The sequence below is a fragment of the Scylla paramamosain genome, chromosome 15 (assembly GCF_035594125.1).
Source record: "Scylla paramamosain isolate STU-SP2022 chromosome 15, ASM3559412v1, whole genome shotgun sequence".
In the NCBI taxonomy this organism is placed as follows: domain Eukaryota; kingdom Metazoa; phylum Arthropoda; class Malacostraca; order Decapoda; family Portunidae; genus Scylla; species Scylla paramamosain.
The window spans coordinates 20,368,512-20,389,495 of NC_087165.1; the positions used below are offsets into that span (position 1 = coordinate 20,368,512).

General features: G+C 41.8%; 1 protein-coding gene across 8 annotated transcripts in view; it reads left to right on the plus strand.

The window, feature by feature from the left end:
• Positions 1 to 20,094, plus strand: part of LOC135107618 (solute carrier family 22 member 3-like) — a 21,861-nt gene extending 1,767 nt beyond the window's left edge. The window contains exons 1-15 of one of the 8 annotated variants that reach the window (XM_064017670.1): positions 3,109 to 3,265; positions 6,542 to 6,701; positions 7,000 to 7,105; positions 7,301 to 7,430; positions 7,903 to 8,006; positions 8,905 to 9,050; positions 9,233 to 9,401; positions 12,571 to 12,721; positions 13,290 to 13,360; positions 15,259 to 15,518; positions 16,445 to 16,629; positions 17,140 to 17,302; positions 18,747 to 18,953; positions 19,213 to 19,280; positions 19,798 to 20,094. In XM_064017670.1, coding sequence (XP_063873740.1) covers positions 6,599 to 6,701; positions 7,000 to 7,105; positions 7,301 to 7,430; positions 7,903 to 8,006; positions 8,905 to 9,050; positions 9,233 to 9,401; positions 12,571 to 12,721; positions 13,290 to 13,360; positions 15,259 to 15,518; positions 16,445 to 16,629; positions 17,140 to 17,223 — 1,509 coding nt within the window. In that variant the 5' untranslated portion in view covers positions 3,109 to 3,265; positions 6,542 to 6,598 and the 3' untranslated portion in view covers positions 17,224 to 17,302; positions 18,747 to 18,953; positions 19,213 to 19,280; positions 19,798 to 20,094. Of the gene's footprint in view, positions 1 to 3,108; positions 3,266 to 6,541; positions 6,702 to 6,999; positions 7,106 to 7,300; positions 7,431 to 7,902; positions 8,007 to 8,904; positions 9,051 to 9,232; positions 9,402 to 12,570; positions 12,722 to 13,289; positions 13,361 to 15,258; positions 15,519 to 16,444; positions 16,630 to 17,139; positions 17,303 to 18,746 lie in introns of those variants that run through there. The other 7 variants (XM_064017671.1, XM_064017667.1, XM_064017668.1 and 4 more) reach the window with 7 other exon arrangements.
• The last annotated feature ends 890 nt before the right edge of the window (positions 20,095 to 20,984 follow it).

Here is a 20,984-nt window from a genome sequence, read left to right on the forward strand (position 1 = left end):
GTGGCAACCTGGGACGGAGGAAAGGGGGGGGGGAATGGGCGAGGTGAGCATAGCGTGAATGGAGTGATTGATAGCACCAGTAATTATATCACTAATAATGGGTCTCATCTACTTCACTCTTCTCCATTGCCACTTCACAAGTGTTGCGGTTGGAATCGTCCGCAAGAGTTTCTTCGCTTAGCATGTTCTTTTTCCTTCTTGTTCTGAGTAGCCCCGCCGGAATTTCATCTCTTCATTTCATTCTCTGTCGCCTGATCTCCCCTCAAGAAGAGATCTTTATGTTTGTAATAAGTTCCTCAACTCATGTCCTTCAATAGCCGTAGTACTCAAGCACCACCTATTTCAATGTCTCTCCATTCATTAGCACCTCCCGTTCATTCATCGGCCTTCCCTGCTGGATCTCACCACTCTGCTAATTGTCACAGTCACATTCAGCTTTCCTGTCACACACACACACACACACACACACACACACACACACACACACACACACACATTTAAATTATTATAAATCGTTTCTTAACCCTAGTTTTTGTGCTTTCTAAAGATCATTGCTGGCAGTTTGTTTTATTCCAAAGCAATACCACAAAGTACCTCAAACACTATAAGCTGCATGATTTGAGAATAATCGTATTTTAATGTATACACACTCGTAGGTATATAAACCTCAACCCTTTTATGTAGTTCATGACGTCTTTCAGCACTGGACACGTACCCTTACCCAAAATGCAGTCAGAACATAACATATGCGTCCAGAAATTCAACAGTAAATAATCACAAATGTATCCACTAATTTATCTGTGTGTGATGACGAAAAAATCTGCTCATGTATCTATAAGTGTTTAAATTTATCATTAAATGTGCCCATGAATTTGTCAGCATTGTAGTGCGTAATAACAGCAACAACTGACTGTGAATTTATGGATCAGTCCAGGTCGTATTGTACATCTATCACGTACACGCAAAATTCCTCACGTGTACCCAAGATTGAAGACCCCAGCACTAAGATTGATTAATATAAACAGTAAAATCATCATAAAATGCATATTTAGAATCCCTGCACTAACATTAATTAACATGAAGAGTAAAGTCATCATAAAATGTATCTCACTTCTCATGTGATCATTCAAACGGAATTGTGGCACAGCTCTGATTACACTATGTAACAAAATTTCACTTTTGTCTTGTCCGTGGCCCCAAACCATAATTTTCCAGTTACTTGCATCTAAAGAAAATAGAAAAACAAAATATTTTGATCCTGAAACTGCTTTTGTGGTTAGAACAATGAATTTACGGTTTTGCCTTAATTCATTACAGTCTGGGTTACTATTGGTTTTCATGTCAGGTAAAGACCTCTGCAAAATCTCAATTGCTTATCTAATTGCTTTTGAAATGTTGCAAATAAGTTAAAACTATGAAAGAAAGAATATAAAGTGTTCAAAAGATTTTTAATTTTAATAAGATTATTCTTGAACTGACCAGATCTAGCAAGAAATTTCTCATATTTAGAAGAATTTTCTTACATTTCAGAAATCTTGTCAACTCTTCCAGAATGTTTTATCAGGCATTTTTAGAAGTTTCTAGAACATTTTAAAACATTATATTCAGTGTAAACATTTCCAGAATATTCTAGAACTTTCTAGAATACAGTAGAAATATGTAGAAGTATCAAGAATTTTCTAGAATCTACAAGAATTTTTTAGAATGATTCAGAATATTCTAAAGTAGGTTCAAGAATATTCTAGAAAGATTGAGAACATTCTGGAACATATTCTAGAAAGGCTAAGAGTATTCTAGAGTACTGCTTGACAATATAAAAGAAGGGCTTGCAGACCACTAATCAGTTCTGCTTTGGCTGCCTGAGAAGACACATCACGAGAGGTGAAATGCATCAAGAGGCTGCAGTCATTCTCCAGATGCATTCTGCTACATATGTGGTCAATTCATCAAGACAAGAGTAAAGAAGTTCTCTGTGACAGCATCTGGAAAAATGGTGAAATTTAACTATTTTGGGGTAAAAAATCATTCAGAAACCCATAAAAGCAAAGTTTGACAGGAATAATGTACATTTTCTATTGTTTCTGCAACGAATAGAGTTGGAAAATAACACTTCCTTATCAAAGACAAAAATCGCGTTAAGCGCCTAGCTGCTCGCCGTCATTAATGGAGCGCATCTCAACTTGTTTGCCAGACGATCGTCTCTTGTTTGAAAGAAAGAAAGAAAGAAAAAAAAATATTATATGCCTATTTGTATATTTGCTCATTTGCGTCTTTTTATTTGTATGAAGGAGACAGAGCTTAATTGTCGATCCCAGAATAGTAAAACAGAGTAGGAAACCTGAACTCTATCTTCCTTGGTGTGCATCTCGTTAGAACTGAGAACACCATGGGTGAAGACAAGGTCTTTTTCAGACGCGGCCAGTTAACAGCGTTACTTAGCAGCGCCATTGCTTGTAAGCACTAAAGATAGATGGAACTGACACGCTGCCACCAGCCCACCACCACAAAAAAAGATGCTGCAGACGGTGTAAGTAATTGTCTTCGCTGCTGTAGTGACGCCACATAGTAGCGCTGCTCGTCACAGTACTTGTACCTGGCGTTCTGCTGCAGTTTTCTCAAGCAGCTGCCGCAACGCCGCTATCTAAGCAGAGTTTGCTCTGCAAAACTATATGTTTTGTTACTAATGCCGGACTCGGTTCGACTGTCTATACCTTAACGCTGCCAGCCTGGGCTTGTTTAGAAAGATAAGCAGAGATTCAAACGTGCGTTAGCAGCACCACCAATGCTCATGTGTAGAGCTACAAATGTGCGTTAGAAATTTCAGAAGCGCACCAACGCTCGTGACCAGCACTGCTGGTGCGGTACCACTAACCACAGAGCAGTGCTGCTAAGTGCCCCTGTCTGAAAGGAGCCTAATAATACCAGCTTCATCGTCGCCACCACCGTCGCTGCTTCTTTGCCTGGCAGCGGCGTGCAGTGTTCATTACGGAAACTCACCATCTGTTTGCTGACCGAGTGTAATAATTATAATAAATTCTCGCAATACAGCAAACGTGATTGCGTTCATATGGCTGCGTGAAACATGGTATACAAGATGTGTGTGTGTGTGTGTGTGTGTGTGTGTGTTGCCATAGTCCCCACGTGAGTCTGTTGCATCATCAGACAGAAGTGTAGCAGTGGTGCACTCGCTCACTCACTCCCCGGCGGGTATACCATTGTGCTGGCAGTGTAGTGAGGTGTCTCATTTTAACCAGGCGCACAGAAGGTAGGTTGTGTGTGTGTGTGTGTGTGTGTATGTGTGTGTGTGTTCTGATTCACTATTCGCCATTGCTACAAGTAGGTGTGGTAGAAGGTCAGACTCTTAAGACTATTGATCAGTGGCATGGAGTATGTTCACGGCGCGGAGTGGCTGGCACACACTCCCAATTTCCTGGCTTCCTTCGAGGTTTCCTCTGCTCCCCTTGGTTTCGTTTCGACTCAAACAAAAGTGGGTTCATCGTCTCTTGATAACGGGACGCTAAAGGAAGTGCTTCCTAAAACTCTGAAGCTGTTTATTTATTTATTTTTTTTATATTTTATTTTGTAGTGTCTATGTTGCATTTATTTTTATTTCATAATATAACAATCTTGTAATATTTATCTTACACGTATGATATTTGCCTTGCGCACGTACGAAATTTGTCTTGCGCACGTAAAATATTAATCTTAACACATACAATATGTGCCTTGCGGACGTACGATATCTGCCTTCCATACGTTCGATACGATGACGATGACACTCCTTCTAAGCCAAATGTTCGTTTAGGACTGCTATTATATTCATCCCCAAGCCATGCAACTATTCGGAGCAAACGATGACTGTTAGCGACTCTAGCGGCAATCGCTCGAAGCTAAAGATACCAGACTTCAAAGGATTAGTGGAGTGAGTAATGCCTTTGAAAGGCTGTAGCTTTTATTTTTGTTCACTGAGATTGTCTAAAGTTACTGATAATGAAACAACTATCACAATATTATAAAGATTCAAAAGATCAAGATTCGTGAAGAGTTTGATTTCTCATTTGTTTTATTTTCACAAATGATGCAAACAATTTATAAACTCGAACAGAAAGATAATTTATATAAACTTATGATGTACATCTTGATGGATTCATTCCTCTGCTGCACATGAATCTTAAAATGCATCAGCAAAAAAAAATTTTCTCAGTATTCTCCCTTACGTAAACTTGAGACAAGGATGTAAGAAAACGAGGCTTTCTTATAGCATATAATAAAAACGAGTAAGAAAGTTAATGGAATTCTGAACAGTGCATGTGAGACAGTGTCAACAAGGGCTGACAAAACATGGACCACCGATGTCAAGGGCCAAGAATGGCGCACGTCAGGGTGTATTTTCATACCTGTTACTGATGTATGGATCCCATCACTTTGTAAAGCAATGATTCGGGTCACTGCGACACAGCCCATCACACATTTAAACCTCAATTTCTCATAAATAAAGAGTGTATAGCATTTATTTATTTGATTTATCTTATTTATTTTTTTCGCTTAAAAAAGACATAAATTATCACATTTCGAAACATGTACATCGCGAGACACACTAATTGTATACCTTTCCTCCCTCAGAATTACCTCACAATACTGCTGGACAACTGACTACATAAATTATCTTATTTTCGTCAATACGATGTTGTAGAGCATGTATATTTTGAAAGGTATTATGGTGCGTATCCACTATATTCATCGGGTCACAGCATTCAGTAGTCCCGATTCTCCTTGGTATTTTATGAGTAGCCACGGACGATGCAGAATTCTTGTCAAACTATCACTACACTCATGAAAACAGCCTTGGTAACTCCCACCAGAGCCTGTCCAACTAAGCTGAGATATATAACGCTATGTATTCAGAAACAGCACGCGTTAAAACTTTATGGCTTAATTGAGGTGGTAGTTTATTTTATTGATTCACGTTTATTTTACATTTATCAGGTTCATAATGATATCCGTAGGTTACTTTCTCTCTCTCTCTCTCTCTCTCTCTCTCTCTCTCTCTCTCTCTCTCTCTCTCTCATCTCTCTCTCTCTCTCTCTCTCTCTCTCTCTCTCTCTTCCTTAAGAATGACAGATACAATATAGTTCTCCAGAAGTATACGAAATGCAAATCAGAAGACCATAATAAAAATGAAATGACATGGGAACCAGTGCTGCCATGAGGAACACGTTGAGACAAGTACTATCAAGAAGTAAGAACAAAAGCTGTCCATTGGTATTAGATGAAGATAATAGATCTAATAAAACCTTTGCAAATTTCGGGAAAGAAACTATTGCAAAAATCACAACAAAACATCTCAGATCATGACATTGAACCAAAGCTCAACACCCGATGACACCAATAGAGAGGGTTGGCTGGTGAGGGAGGCCTGGCTGGTGAGGGAGAGCTAGCTGGTGAGGGATGCCTGGCTGGTGAGGGAGAGCTAGCTGGTGAGGGAGGCCTGGCTGGTGAGGGAGAGCTAGCTGGTGAGGGAGGCCTGGCTGGTGAGGGAGAGCTAAGCTGGTGAGGGAGGCCTGGCTAGTGAGGGAGGACTGGCTGGTGAGAGAGGTCTGGCTGGTGAGAGAGGTCCTGGCTGGTGAGAGAGGTCTGGCTGGTGAGAGAGGTCTGGCTGGTGAGAGAGGGCTGGCTGGTGAGAGAGGGCTGGCTGGTGAGAGAGGGCTGGCTGGTGAGAGAGGCCTGGCTGGTGAGGGAGAGCTAGCTGGTGAGGGAGGCCTGGCTGGTGAGGGAGAGCTAGCTGGTGAGGGAGGCCTGGCTAGTGAGGGAAGTCTGGCTGGTGAGAAAGGGCTGGCTGGTGAGAGAGGGCTGGCTGGTGGAGGGCTGGATTTTTATTTTATTTTATTTTATTTTATTTTTTTTTGATGCAAGAGGTCCACTAGCCAAGGACAACAAAAAAAATTGAAGAAAAAAAAAAAGCCCACTTGAGTGCCAGTTCCCAAAAAGAAGCCAAATGAAAAAGGAAACAGCGGAGAAGTGTCTTGGAATCTCCCTCTTGAAAGAGATGAAGTCGTAGGAAGGAGGAATGCAGAAGCAGGGAGTTCTACAGTTTACAACGAGGGCAAGCAACACGATCAAATTTTAAGTTTGAAGGTTTCCGACACAGACATTAACGAGTAAGGCAATGCTAAGACATATTCTTTATTAAGAAAGATTGAGAGCGCGGACCAGGAGAAAGACGCCCACGAGAAAGACAGAGAAAGGCAAGGAAATCCAAGGCGGGATATATATTAGAGGGCTCTTTTCAGTAGATATTACTTGAGTATTCAAGGCAGTAAGCCCCTGTCTGTATAGGTAGGATTGAATTACTTGTGAATTTTCCATTATTTAGATTCCTTGCTGTAGAAACATGCAAGGCAAACTGTAGATAGTACGTACTCATATACTTATGTATCCACTGTGTAAAAGTCAAGAATAACCATTGTAAAGTGGAGTAAACTTATGAATATCTCTCTCTCTCTCCTCTCTCTCTCCCTCTCTCTCTCTCTCTCTCTCTCAGTAACAGCAAGAGCATCACTCAAATCGTGGTGCGTGCGTTAGTTCTCTCCTCGCCGCCATGTCTTCGCCAGGCAGCCCGCCGCCGCAGACCTTCGACGAACTGCTCACACTGATGGGCACTGGCAGGTGGAACTTCCTGTACATTACCACACTCATCCTTCGTAAGTGACATCAGCGTATTTATGTCATGATACCTCTGTAGTCTCTCTCTCTCTCTCTCTCTCTCTCTCTCTCTCTCTCTCTCTCTCTCTCTCTCTCTCTCTCTCTCTCTCCAGCAACCTACATCCACGAGTCATCTTCATAACCCGTCTCCTCCTCAACACACCATCCACAACATATTCCCCCTATCAAATTCCTCCACTCACCCATTTCCCCAACTCACAAGGCCCACAGACCACCTCCTCTCAACTCGCCTCATTCGGGCCCAACTCACCTCTCTGCCATGTCCTTCTTCCTCAGGTTTGTCGATTCAGCCCAGCCATGCCCTCAGCGGAGTGTATCTGGCGCCATGGCAAGCCCACACCTGCCGCCCACACCCCTCCCACCTTAATTTGACACGTTCTAGGTGTGTGTGTGTGTGTGTGTGTGTGTGTGTGATGTGTGTGGCAATGCTGTGGTAACAAGTATGAGTATAATGGCAAACTGCAATAAGCCAAAATGAGTTGATAGAAATCTACTCAGTTTTTGTGGTTTTCAGAGCGATATTTTCCTCATGACTGATTTGGTTGCACCTGTGTGACACAAAGCCCTGTGCCCCCAGAGACGCCTGCCACTACGTCATTGAGAGGCCGGCCACGGGGGGAGAGCTGAATGAGACTGAAGAGTTAGAGGTTCCCTGCACCCAGTGGGACTATGACTTCTCCACTTTCACCTCCTCTCTCACCTCCGACGTGTGTTCCTTGAGCTTACTGTTGTGTGAGGCTGTGTGTGTGTGTGATGCTTGTGTGTAACTGCTCCGGAAAGTTGACTCCTTTAGTGTTCTTTAAAGTCGTGAATTCTTTATTGTTCCTTAAAATTGTGAGTCCTTTACTGTTCCTTACTGTTCCTTTACTGTTCCTTCTAAACTTTTACTGCTTAAAATGGAATCCTTAATAGCCTGCTTAAAAAAATGTGTCCTTAAAATTGTCACGGTTGAAAGTGGAGAGAGAGAATATGCAGTTTCTTATTTTTATTTTCCAGAGAGAGAGAGAGAGAGAGAGAGAGAGAGAGAGAGAGAGAGAGAGAGAGAGAGAGAGAGAGAGAGAGAGAGAGAGAGAGAGAGAATGTGTACGTGTGTAGATTATCCTAATTATTTAGTACTGCAGGACGAAGCATTTAGTTATGATGTTAATGGTTGGTAATGGTAACAGTGTTTGTCCGTAGTACGACTTGGTATGCCATCAAGACCACCTGCGGGCGTTGTACCAGAGTCTGTACATGATGGGCACCACTGTGTCTCCCGTGCTGTGTGGATACCTGGCGGACAGGTGAGTAGGGAGCAGGAGTGGGTGGGTTTTATTAGGGATGGATTCAGGATTCATATTTTTAAATGTTTCGGGGTCTTGATACAATTACTTTTAACGAGCTACAGTGGAAGTTATTCAAATTTAGTAAGGGTGTTTTTATGATTCAATTTGACAAGTATTTTGTATCATGAGTGGGAAAAATAACCGTGGTAACCTGACTGATTATCTCTGTAGCCTTTGGGAAATAGTCCTTGTGAGGGAATAGCGCTTTTAAGAGTACAGGACAAGACCACAAAATAAATAAGATTACAAAAGGTCTGTTAACTTACGCAGGGGAGCTAACGAGCCCTTCATAAAAACTCGCGTTGTCATTATCGTCCATAATTTTAACCAGTCATCTCTTGAAATCATCTAATATTTTTGCATTTACCACGTTCTTGCTAAATTTGTTACACTCATTTACAACTCTATTTGTGAACCAACTTCTAACCATTTCCTTTTTAAATCTGAGTTTGTCTAATTTATAACCTTTTGTATGCAATCTATCTTCACGCCTGACTAAACGAACCAGATTTATAAATGAATATCCCTTTTTAATTCTTTTGGTTAATTTAAACGTGCCCTTTTTAGCCATTTCCCGTTTAAATCAGAATTTGTCTAGCTTACAACTATTCATACGCGATCTAGTTTGACTCCTAATTTATATATTTCTTACTGGACCTTTTACTTCACTTAACACATTTGCCTTTTGCTGAGCTGTGGACCAACATCAACAGGCAACATTTTAATGACACGATATGATGGGCAGTCACACCTTGTAACATATATGCTTTTATAACAATGGGACATGAAGTTACATACGAAGACATCCTCTCACGTCCACTCGTCCCTTCTACCGTCTTCCCCTTCCTCAACACAGGTTCGGAAGAATGAAGGTTCTGATGGCTTCTCAAATCACCCTCTCCGTCTCCTCCATCGTGATCTGTTTCCTGTACAACCTTCCTCTCATCTTCATGCTGCGCTTCATCCTTGGCTTCTCAGAGATCCTGACGGGCTTCGTGCTGAGTGAGTGAGGGTGTTTCATTCTTAGTTATGTGTGAGGAAGGTACGGTGAATTTACATGCGTGGCTTTTGGTGAGTGGTGGATTGATTTGATATGAGGCATTGTGTGTGTGTGTGTGTGTGTGTGTGTTTTCTCTGAGCACCAGTTGAACCAACCTAACCCCTTTGTCCTGTCCCACCCTCAGCCCTGGAGGTGTGTGAGCCCAAGCATCGAGTGGCAGTGGGCATTCTGTCTGGCCTGGGCTGGTCCTTGGGCACGATGATCTGGGGCGGGCTGGCTTACTTGCTGAGGGCGTGGCGATCCCTGCAGCTGGCGTCCTCCCTTCCCACCCTCATTGCATTTCCGCTGCTCTTGTGAGTATTGGTGAGCATTGAAAAGGCTCTAGTTAAAGGTACATGGGTTTTAAGAGAGTTTTATGATTTTAATGACAGATTAACAAGATTTTTATATTGTTAACAGGAAAAATACTCTTGAGAACCCGGCTTGCCTTCTCCGTTGCCTTTGAAAACAGTCGTGATGAGAAAACAAAACGTTTCAGAAACAGGCCTTAGAGATGACGCAAGCTTATCCTAATTCTTAAATGTCTTGAGGTCCACGAGGGATCACCCGGTGACCTTGACCATAGACATGACAACGTCGCGGAGCAGCACATTCTTGTCACGTGTTATGGATTCATTCCCACATATAAATCAATGTTATTATTCTTGATCTAGATATATTCACAACATTATACAGCTTTGTTTCACCATATACGAATATTGGAAAACTATATTAATTGACCGACGTGTGAGATGTAGTAAACTTGATTGGGGCTGAAGTGACGCGGATTAATAACAGACGCTCGCAGTTTATGATAATTTTTCTGAGTTATGATAGAAGTGAGTTATTGTTTCTTCGCTATGACACGATTCATAGCTGACTCTCTGGGGACCGCTTTGTTAACAGGAGCCTTTATTATCTCATCAGGACTGTGTTGTCAGTGCTTCAGTGGTGTTGCAATATCAGCATGTTTGATTATTACAATTATTCACATCACTTGGAGGACGGCAGTGCCCTGAAATAGACATCATTTTATGCTGGCCAAGAGACACCACTTAATGCAGGCCAAGCAGCCCCGGGATCCCGCCTCGCGCTGTCTGTGTAGTGGTAGAGCAGTTTCCTTCATTGTTACCAACCTGATGCTCGTCATAAAGGCAGCCACGGAGGACGTGTAGAATGAAGACAAGTACTTGTGCATGGAAGGTGAAGGTGACCTGTGAGGTGGATACGGGTTTAATGAGAGAGAGAGAGAGAGAGAGAGAGAGAGAGAGAGAGAGAGAGAGAGAGAGAGAGAGAGAGAGAGAGAGAGAGAGAGAGAGAGAGTCTTTGTGTGTGTGTGTGTGTGTGTGTGTGTGTGTGTGTGTGTGTGTGTGTGTATGATTCGACATATTCTGGACTCATGACCACTTGAGTTCAGTATTTGTGTGTGTGTGTGTGTGTGTGTGTGTGTGTGTGTGTGTGAAAGAGTGACTAAGCAGATAATAAGATGTATTATATTATGAATAACAAATCTCTGCAATAAATGAATGACGAGAACCGGGAAATATCAAGTGAAAAAGAAGGACCAACTAACAGGCATTACTTTACGAACATCCAGGTGAACCAGTGCCCGCGTTCGCCTTGCTGTGTCTAAGCTTATGAAGGACACCTCATATTTGGTAGCTGTAGTATTGGCCCGTATTCCGAAACACTTTGCTCTCTCACCACGACAATTTTCAAAGGCCACAGAGATGATTAGTTGGATTCTCAAGAGTGTTTCTCCTGTTAATAATGTAGAAATCTTATTAATCTGTCACTGGAACTATATATATATATATATATAAAAAAGATGAACTATAGCCTATTGAATATAGAGGAGGTGCGATGCAGAAGTATTAAAAAATATGGGCTATTGTTAACCACATCGACGTGACATGTGTAATGTTGGCAGCACGTGGTTAAGCATGCTGAATGGTGAGTTTGGCCACAGGAACAGAGCAGCGGGTGATGCAAGATGACGACGTATTCTTAATAAACGCTTCGTCGCATGTCCTTCACTGTTTTCAGCAAGCTCCACTGCTTGTTCCATTCAAGGATGCTTTTATGATTGTAGTGGTAGTTTAGCAAAAATTCTACATAACCATTGAGGGAAACACCGATGAGAAGGCAACTATTCACCTCTGTGCTCTTTGATGACAGTCCGCATGAGAGAGTAGGAAATGTTTGAAAATACGAGCTTAAGTGAAGAAGTGAGTCAGGCACCGCCTCAGCCAATGGTGATCTTAGGGAGATGTTGTCTAACCTGACAAGTTAATGACTCAGACACACAATAAGTTACTCGTGGCTCCGATTCCTCTCTCTCTCTCTCTCTCTCTCTCTCTCTCTCTCTCTCTCTCTCTCTCTCTCTCTCTCTCTCTCTCTCTCTCAACAAGAATAGTTAGATGGTAGTAATCATTAATATTGTGGTATTGGTTCTATATATCAATTAATAGTTAGATAAAATAACGTGCATGGAGCGGAAATAATCGAAGAATCAATTACGTTGTGTTTAGCAGCAGGTGTGGTGCTTGTGTTCCTCTCCTGTACGCTCGGCAGACGCCCAGCCAGCAAACCTTTGACAATGTACAAGGCACACAATTTGGTTTACAGGCTATTTTCTCAAACATATCAACGCCTTATCTCGACTACTTTCAAAATGCTTTAGTCTAGTGAGAGTTATTGTGGTTTTCAGGAGTGTTTTCGTGATTCTAGTGATAGTTTAACAGGAATTCTGTATCATCACTGGGGATAGTATCGATGAGAGCATAGTCAGTTATCTCTGTCGCTTCTGCAAATACACCTTGTGAGGGAACGCGTTTGAAAAATAAAGGTTTAGTTACATTCAGGCGGAAATTTTGTCTTTGTATAGATTCTCCCATGTTTCCTTTCCTTCGTCTGGGTTGCTCTTTCTTAATTTTCTCTTATCATATCTTCAGTTGTCTATGTACTGTAACTTTTTTTGCCTCCACTATTTTCATCAACTAAACACCATCATATGATTTTTTTCCCCTGTTCCGCGCAAAACAAGCCTTTTCCTGTCCTGAGTCTTTTGGCTGCCTTGATTGCACTGGACGAATGCACCAGTTACCCCTTTTCTTACTGGCAGTTGATGTAGGATAGGAAGAAAGAAAACTCATGAAAAATATCCTTTTCTTTAGTCGGTGGAGGATAAGAAAGAAGAAAGAAAGTAACGAAACACATCTTTACTTCCTTGCTTTTCTATTTCTGCCATCAGAGAAGGATAGAGAGAAATAAAAAGAAATCACGAAACTCACCCTTACTTTTCTCTCTCTGACAATCGACAGAGGACAGAAAGAAAGCAAAAAAGTCACGAAACACATCCTTAATCTTCTCACAATCTCCCACATTTACCTTCATCGTCACGGGTCTCTTGTTAGCAGCGGACAATACAAGCTTAACCTACCCAACCTTTAACACACCTCTGTTCACCACACTGGCACGTAGCTTAATGGACGAGTCTCCGCGCTGGCTTATCGTGAACGGTCAGTCAGCACGGGCGAAGCAGGTTCTGAGGAAGGCGTCACGCTGGAACAAGGTGACGCTTCCTCCTGACGACCAGCTGGACACTCTCTTCTTTCTGATCCGCAAAGAAGAGGTAAGTGTCAATAGGTCTTGGTGGTGGTGGCGAGATGAGTGGGCTGCGGGTTAGAATCTTTTTGGATTGAGGGACTGGGAGAGGTATTGCTTAGGTAAGGAGGCAAGAGAAGGAAGAAGGTGGAGAAGAAGAAGGAGGAGGAGGAGGAGGAGGAGGAGGAGGAGGAGGAGGAGAAAGTTGAGAGGGAAAGGGAAAAGTGGGCAGGGATTTTCAGAGGAATGATAATGTACAGCTGAGAGAGAGAGAGAGAGAGAGAGAGAGAGAGAGAGAGAGAGAGAGAGAGAGAGAGAGAGAGAGAGAGAGAGAGAGAGAGAGAGAGAGAGAGAGAGAGAGAGAGAGAGAGAGAGAAATGTGTTATGCATGAAGGTGTAACTCACATCTGTCTATACAGTATGTTTGTATGTATGTATGTACTCGTATGTCTATCTCTATTTATGTATGTATGTATATATTATGCGTCTCTCTCTCTCTCTCTCTCTCTCTCTCTCTCTCTCTCTCTCTCTCTCTCTCTCTCTCTCTCTCTCTCTCTCTCTCTCTCTCTCTCTTTCAACATTCCTCGTTCCCATAGGACAGTCACCGCCCAAGGACGAGCACTGACGTCTCATCTTACAAAGGCTTCTGGAGACCAAGGCTATTGTGGTAAGCGCGGCACCATTGCGAGTCTGTATGTGTGTGGTAGGATATATCCCTGACTGTGGAATCTTACATAACACCCTTCCCTCCACACATACACACACACACACACACACACACACACAGGAGGCTGACAAAATGTTTCTCTAGTCTATTCGCTTGCAAATGGTTAAGTGTGGGCACAAAAAAAAAATGTTGCGTCTCGGCTGAGTGCTTGGTTGTCAGGGTCTGCGGGGGAGTGAGTGTTGATAACGAGACTGAGCGATGGTGGTGGTTAGAGATGTTCATGTTGGCAGCTGCATGAAGGAAAGAGCCACATGTTATGTATATTCTTTGGGCGAGTTGCTGTCACTTTTCGCTGGGATGAATCTGTGTCATCTCGCCACAAGGACCATATTATGAAACACTTCTGCACCTCATCCCGACCACTGTTAAAAGGCTGTAGTTGAAGTTACACATGTTTCTGGGAATGTTGTTTTATGGTTCCAATGACATGTTAATAAGGTTTCCACATTGATAACAGGAGAAACACTCTTGAGAACCTTGCTAATCATCTTTGTAGCCTTGGAAGATAATCGTGAAGAGAGCAAAGCGTTTCAGAATACGAACCTAATTCCCACCCAAAACTCACCGTGGTAAAAGTATTAGAATTAAAGGAATGTTTATATCATTACGAGGCATTTCAGGACAGTGGCCGAAATCCTTGGAAGTTGTGATATCTCAGAGGTCACCCTTGTAAACTGTGCGAGAGTAACAATGAGAACACCACCCTCTTGCTTTCTTTGTCGTGGGACCCAAATATGTAAATTCATAACTCTGTGCACTGTTTGTTTGCATCTCTCTCTCTCTCTCTCTCTCTCTCTCTCTCTCTCTCTCTCTCTCTCTCTCTCTCTCTCTCTCTCTCTCTCTCTCTCTCTCTCTGTGTGTGTGTGTGTGTGTGTGTGTGTGTGTGTATATATGTGATTTCCATTTCCTTTTTTGTTCTTCCTTGTCACTAGTTTTCATCGATTTAACTCAAGTCTTTCCTTAGTCTCAATACGTGAAACAAAATTGATAATGTGATTAATGTAGGGCAAATGTAAACACCGCCCTTCTCTTCCACAGTTGTGTGTGTGTGTGTGTGTGCGTGTGTGCGCGCAAAAGCTTCCAATCCCACCATCATCCTTCTCGTTCGTAGTCAAGAGCACCTCCCCCAGTGCGTGGTTCAGTCAAGTCTTTTCAGCAGTGTCTTTAGTGGGTGTCCGCTTCACATCCACGCCTCGGATTAGTTGCAGAGTAGTGGTCTTTATCATGTCGAACGGGATCATTAAACCTTGAGTCTTTCATGTTGAGAGAGGACACATGCCCACAAACCCATCCACTCACCCACCCACCCACCCACCCACCCACACACACACACACACACACACACACACACACACACACACACACACACACACACACACACACACACACACCTACATACATGCACACATACATACATTCCAGGAGACTTGTAAATTAGAATTCATCTTAAGTACAAATGTATGTATAGGGACTCCTGTAGTAGTAGCAGTAGTAGTAGTAGCAGTAGTAGTCGTAGTCGTCAACGTCTTTTTCATCCCCTTCGTCATCGTAGTAGCATTAGTATTATTATCATTAGCAGAAGTAGTAGAAATATTCATAATAACAGTAATAATAATAATAATAATAATAATAATAATAATAATAATAATAATAATAATAATAATAATAACAACAACACTTCTTTCTTTCTGTCTTAATTGGCTTTATTTTTGTCTGCCTGTCCATACATCTCTCTCTCTCTCTCTCTCTCTCTCTCTCTCTCTCTCTCTCTCTCTCTCTCTCTCTCTCTCTCTCTCTCTCTCTCTCTCTCTCTCTCTCTCTCTCTCTCTCTCAATCAGGAACAAGGACATCACCGTCATCACACTGGTTATCGCACTGTGTTACTTCTGCGTGGCTCTGGTGTACGATGGCCTCAACCTGGCTGGGGACCTGTACAGCGACAACCTCTACCTCTACCTGGTGCTCGGGGGCCTGGCAGAGATACCGGGGATCGTCCTGGCGGCTCCCTTGGTCCACCGCCTCGGCAGGAAAGCACCCATCGTGGCGTGTCTTCTTGGCTGCGGCGTAGTTAATATAGCCATTTCCTTCCTGCAGGCTGGTTAGTTGGTTAGGTAGTTCGATCCGTGTTGTGAGTCACTTGTCTGCCTGTCAATAAGTGTGTTTGTGTGTCTGTTATTTTGACGTGTTTTCCTATATCTGCTGCTTCCTCTGTGTGTGTGTGTGTGTGTGTGTGTGTGTGTGTGTGTGTGTGTGTGTTTCTCTTTCTCCTTGTCGTCGTCATTTTTGTCCTCCTCCTCCTCCTCCTCCTCCTCCTCCTCCTCCTCCTCCTCCTCCTCCTCCTCCTCCTCCTCCTCCTCCTCCTTCTCCTCTTCCTCCGTCTCCTCTCCCTCTTCTCCTCTTCTCTTTATTAATTTGTCGGTCTGTGTGTTGATTTAGTTTTTTTTTTCCTTCTTTTATCGTCATTTTCTTCATCATTGTTTTTTCTTTTATTCTTTAGTTCCTTATTTGTATTTTTCGCTCGTTTTCTATTCTCCTTGTCTTTTTTTTAATATTATTTTCTTATTTTCCTTATTGCTTTTTCTCCTTCATTTTTCATGTTTTTTTCCTCGTTTTTCATCAGTTTTCTCTTCAATGTCGTGCTTTTCATTCTTCATTTTCTCATTTTTTTTGTATTTAGTTTTGTATATTCTTTGCTTGTTTTTTTTTTATATTTTCTTATTTTTCTTCATTGTTTTTCTTTCTTCATTTTCATACTTTTGTCTCTTTTTTATTTTTTTCACTCTTCATCACTTTCTTCTTCGGTGTCGTGTTTTTCATCCTTCATTTTCGTCTTCATCCTTGTCGCCATCCTCCTCCTCCTTTTCCTCCTCCTCCTCCTCCTCCTCCTCCTCCTCCTCATCATCATCAGCAGCATCTTTGTCCCTGTGCTCTCATAAATACCACCCTTCATCTTTGTCCTTCTCCTTCTCCTCTTCCTCCTTCTCCTCCTCCTCCTCCTCATCGTCCTTACTTACCCTTTCCCAGAGACACGAGCAGCATCCTTCACGGCAGCCATGTTGGGGAAGCTGCTGGTGACCGCCGCTTTTCAGATCATCTACCTTTACTCCAGCGAGCTCTTCCCGACGGAGGTGCGGACGAGCGGGGTGGACGGAGCCTCTGCCGTGGGCCAGGTGGGGGCTGTCCTCGCGCCTTACTTCAGTTCCTACCTTGTGAGTGTGTATGTGTGTGTGTGTGTGTGTGTGTGTGTGTGTGTGTGTGTGTGTGTGTGTGTGTGTGTGTGTGTGTGTGTGTTTAGGTGGGTTGGTGTTTCCCTCTTGTTTCTTTTTTTTTCTCTGATTTATGGAATATGTGTTGGTTTTCATGTGTTGCTTATTTTCTCTCTCTCTCTCTCTCTCTCTCTCTCTCTCTCTCTCTCTCTCTCTCTCTCTCTCTCTCTCTCTCTGTCTCTCATGAAGTTTATTTATCTGCAGTATTTGCTTATTTATTTATTTGTTTATTTATTTATTTATTTATTCATTTACGTAATTGTTTATCTAATTGTTGATCATGGCATTTGTTTATTTATTCAGTTAGTTAATTAGATAGTCAGCTAGTTAGTTAGTTAGTTAGTTAGTTAGTTAGTTAGTTAGTTAGTTGATTACTTAGTCAGTTACTTAGTTGGTAACATCCTTTAGGCCATCCCTTGAGTGTCTGCAGCACAGAATCATCTTTCCTCGCAGGGTCCGCTGGTTTCCCTGGCTCCCGTCCTCTGTGTACGGGGTCATAAGCTTCGTGACGGGACTCACCACCATGTTCCTGCGTGAGACAAAAGGCAGGGCGCTGCCCGAGACGTTAGCGGACCTCGGGGATCCAAAGCGAAAACTGAGGAGGGAGAAGCGTAATGTAAGTAAGAGGGTGTTAAGCAGAATTTTGTTTCGTGTTCTCCATGGGGATGCCTTTACCGCTGACTGTGGCTGGAAGTTGTACACATGCTCTCTCTCTCTCTCTCTCTCTCTCTCTCTCTCTCTCTCTCTCTCTCTCTCTCTCTCTCTTTCTTAATGTAAGAGAGGGCACTAGCCAAAGGGAACAAAAAGTGCGAAAAAAAGCACCAATGAAAGTGCCAGTCCCAAAAGAGAGGTTCAAGAATAATCTAAAATTGGAGGATAAGTGTCTTGAAAGCTGTTTCTTTAAAGAGTTGAAGTTATAGGAAGGAGGAATTACAGAAGCAGGCAGGGAGTTCCAGAGTTTACCAGAAAAAGGGATGAAATGATTGAGAATACTGGTTAACCTCTTAGCGATGGAGGGGTTGTTGGTCGTCCTCCCTGCCCTCCTGCTCCAGTGGATTACAATGCGAGGGGCAAGTAGCAGTCCTCATGTCCTCGGAGAAGAGTGATCGCCAGGCATTAAACGCAAGGCCTTCATGTTAGAATTGTCAAATCCAAACCTTGATGCAGAATATTCACACGTAGGCCGAGTGCTTCATGGATTGAATAGTTAAACTCTTTCATTGGTATGGTCTTCTTTAGTTAACATCAGAGCACTGTAAAATAGATAGGTAAATAGATAAGGAAACAAATATGAAAAAGAGAGAACGGAAGCTTATTTTTTGTCTTTTCTAATTTATACCACTATTCAAAAAGACTGCAGAATAAAATAAGTGTGTAGAAATTTCGAGTTCATCATGGGAAAAATTGTTTTGTAGTAAAAAGGTTAACATCAAACTTAAACTCTGGAAGGCTTTCTCTCTGTGTGTGTGTGTGTGTGTGTGTGTGTGTGTGTGTGTGTGTTTCTTCTTTCACATGGTTTCATTTATTTCTGGGAAAGGAGTATTAAGGCATTAGTATTAGTATTAAGGCATTAAAAGTAAACCAGCCAGCTTTTTTTATATAATTTTCTTGGGAGTTGCTGTTTACCTTTTTTTTTTTTTCCATTATTGCTGCGTCCTTGTAAATCATCTCTCACATAAATAAAAGAGAAAAACTTGAGCCATGTCATCTGTACTACTTATGAAATATGTATATGTTTGCTTTTTTTTCCTTTTGATTGTTTGTACTCTTTCTTTAGTTGGATTCACAAAATTGTATTTTTTTTGTTTTGTTTACTAGTACATTGTGTATTTATCTATATATTTATTTATCTGTTTATCTGTCTATCCATCTACGAATGTATATCTGACTGTCCATCTATCTATCTATATATCTATCTATCTATCTATCTATCCGTCTATCTATCTATATGGCTGTTTATCTGTTTATCAATCTGTTAATCTATCTACCTGCCTATCTCTCTATTTATCTATCTTTCTATCCATCCATCCATCTACCTATATGTATATTTCCCCGTGCAGCGAAAGTGGCGACGTGGAGAGCGACGGAGAGCCAGACGTCAGCACCAGCTTACGTGAAGAGCAGCAGTGAGGCGGCAGTGAGGAACGCTTTCTATACGTCTTCCTGGAAGCACAAGTACGGTACTCATATAGTGAAACAGTGACATGACGAATGTTAATCAAGACCTACGTGAGTGAGTTATTACCAAGGACGCAGCAGTAATGACAGTGAGGACCATATTCTGAAACACTTCTGCACCGACACCTCAGCTCCTTTCAAAAACTCTACTAGTAGATGAAGTTACACTGGTTTTTAAAGTATTTATGGGGTTCTAGAGACAAATTTATAAGATTTCTACATTATTTGCATGGAAAACACGCTTGAAAATCTGGCTGATCATCTCTGTGGCCTTTGAAAATAGTTGTGATGAGAGGAGAAAGCGTTTGTGAATACAGGGCTGAGAATGAGGAGCTGTGCGTGTTTCAGATTGTTTCCAGTGGCGGGCGAGCTGCACACCGGGCCTGAACCACAGCGCATCAACCGTGCAAGAAATGGTGAGATATTTTGGTAGCAGTACCAGTAGGTAATGATTCTTCTAATTACACAGTATCATAGTTAGACGATTTTCACTATTTCCACGAGAAACAAAGAAAACGATAAATGTTACAGAAAATGTATTTTTAACATTAACTAAACCATTATTATGCTAGTGTCATTAATAGCACGTGTACATAAACATCACGTTTGATTTTAATTCGTCATCTTAACTGTTTGAGTTACTCACTTGGAACTCTACCTGTATGCTCATGTAGATTTAATTTCTCCTTTTTAACTGACTGAAACCAAGTTGTGCCGAAAATAAGGATTATTTTCTCAAAAACATTTTGCCGTCTTATGTCTGCTGGTTTGGCAGAGTCTAACACAAATTATAGAGATTTTCAATAATATTTTAATTCTAGTGATAGCTTAACAATAATTCTGCACCATCAATGGGGAAAACACACATGAAAACCCGATGAAATAACCTCTATGATCTTTGGAAATAGTCCTTAGCATTTCAAAACATTTCAGAATGCGGGTCCAAGTCTGACATAAAGGCAATGGAAGCAAAGCACTTCTACTTGGTTTGCATACATCTCGTGGCGACAAACAGGCAAATGTCTCTCAGCCTCTCAGCCTCGTACTGGTGCTATCTGCTTGTGAATGTGTTAACGCGAGGAGTAATTATTTCCTGAGTGAGACTGTTTCGTTTATTCAGTGCCGTGGCGACGAAGAATTTATTAATCTTAGCGGCCCTAAACACGATACTGGTCATAACTGATTGTGAATCTCGTAACACCAAGATTAATTATAAATTCTGAAAGATTATTCTTTTTATTCACTACCCTTCCGTTGAAGAATTGATTTTAACACAAGAAGGTAAGAAAACACTAGATGACAGCTCCTGAGTACTTTAAAAGGTAACAATGGCTTCCTTAACTTGGGGATTCGTTCCCACCTCTGTACATAATAACACGACTCAGTGGGAGCAGCGGTCACGCTTGTAGTGGTGACTTTGTTTTGCCGGCCGCCATCACTCTGACGTGGCTATTAGTCCATATTTTTAATAGTTTTTATTTTATTTTCATTAAGTAATTATTATTGCATTTGTAACTTTTTATTCATATTTATTTACTTATTTATCTATTTATTTTTGTTTGATTATATACGCTATGTACACATACATACACACGCTTCACTCATACAGTCAGTCGTGCGTCACAGGTTCTATGAAGGCTCAGGCACCGGGCTTAGTATCCCGTGCAGATCCGTAACCAAGTGACCCGCTGAACGAAACGCGAATAACATGACGAACACAACACATTAGTGCAAAGAAACTACTCAAGGTTTGTTGTTTAGAAAATATGCGAGGGTTTGAAATCGTTGTTGTTGTTGTTCTTGTTGTTGCTATCTTCTTCATCATCATCTTCTTCGTCGTCGTCTTCATCGTCGTCTTCTTCATCTTCGTCTTCTTCATCTTCGTCTTCTTCATCTTCGTCCTCTTCGTCTCCGCCTTCTTCTTCTTCTTCTTCTTCTTCTTCTTCGTCTCCGTCTTCTTTTTTTTTTCTTCTTCTTCTTCCATTTTATTTCATTTATTTGTTTATTCTTATTTTGTTTAATCATCCTTTTGGGCACATTTTTCTCCTATAATATATTTGGTATCTCTTTTTTGATACCAGTGATAAAGAAGTTTGGAAATACACACCAGCAGCTCTCTC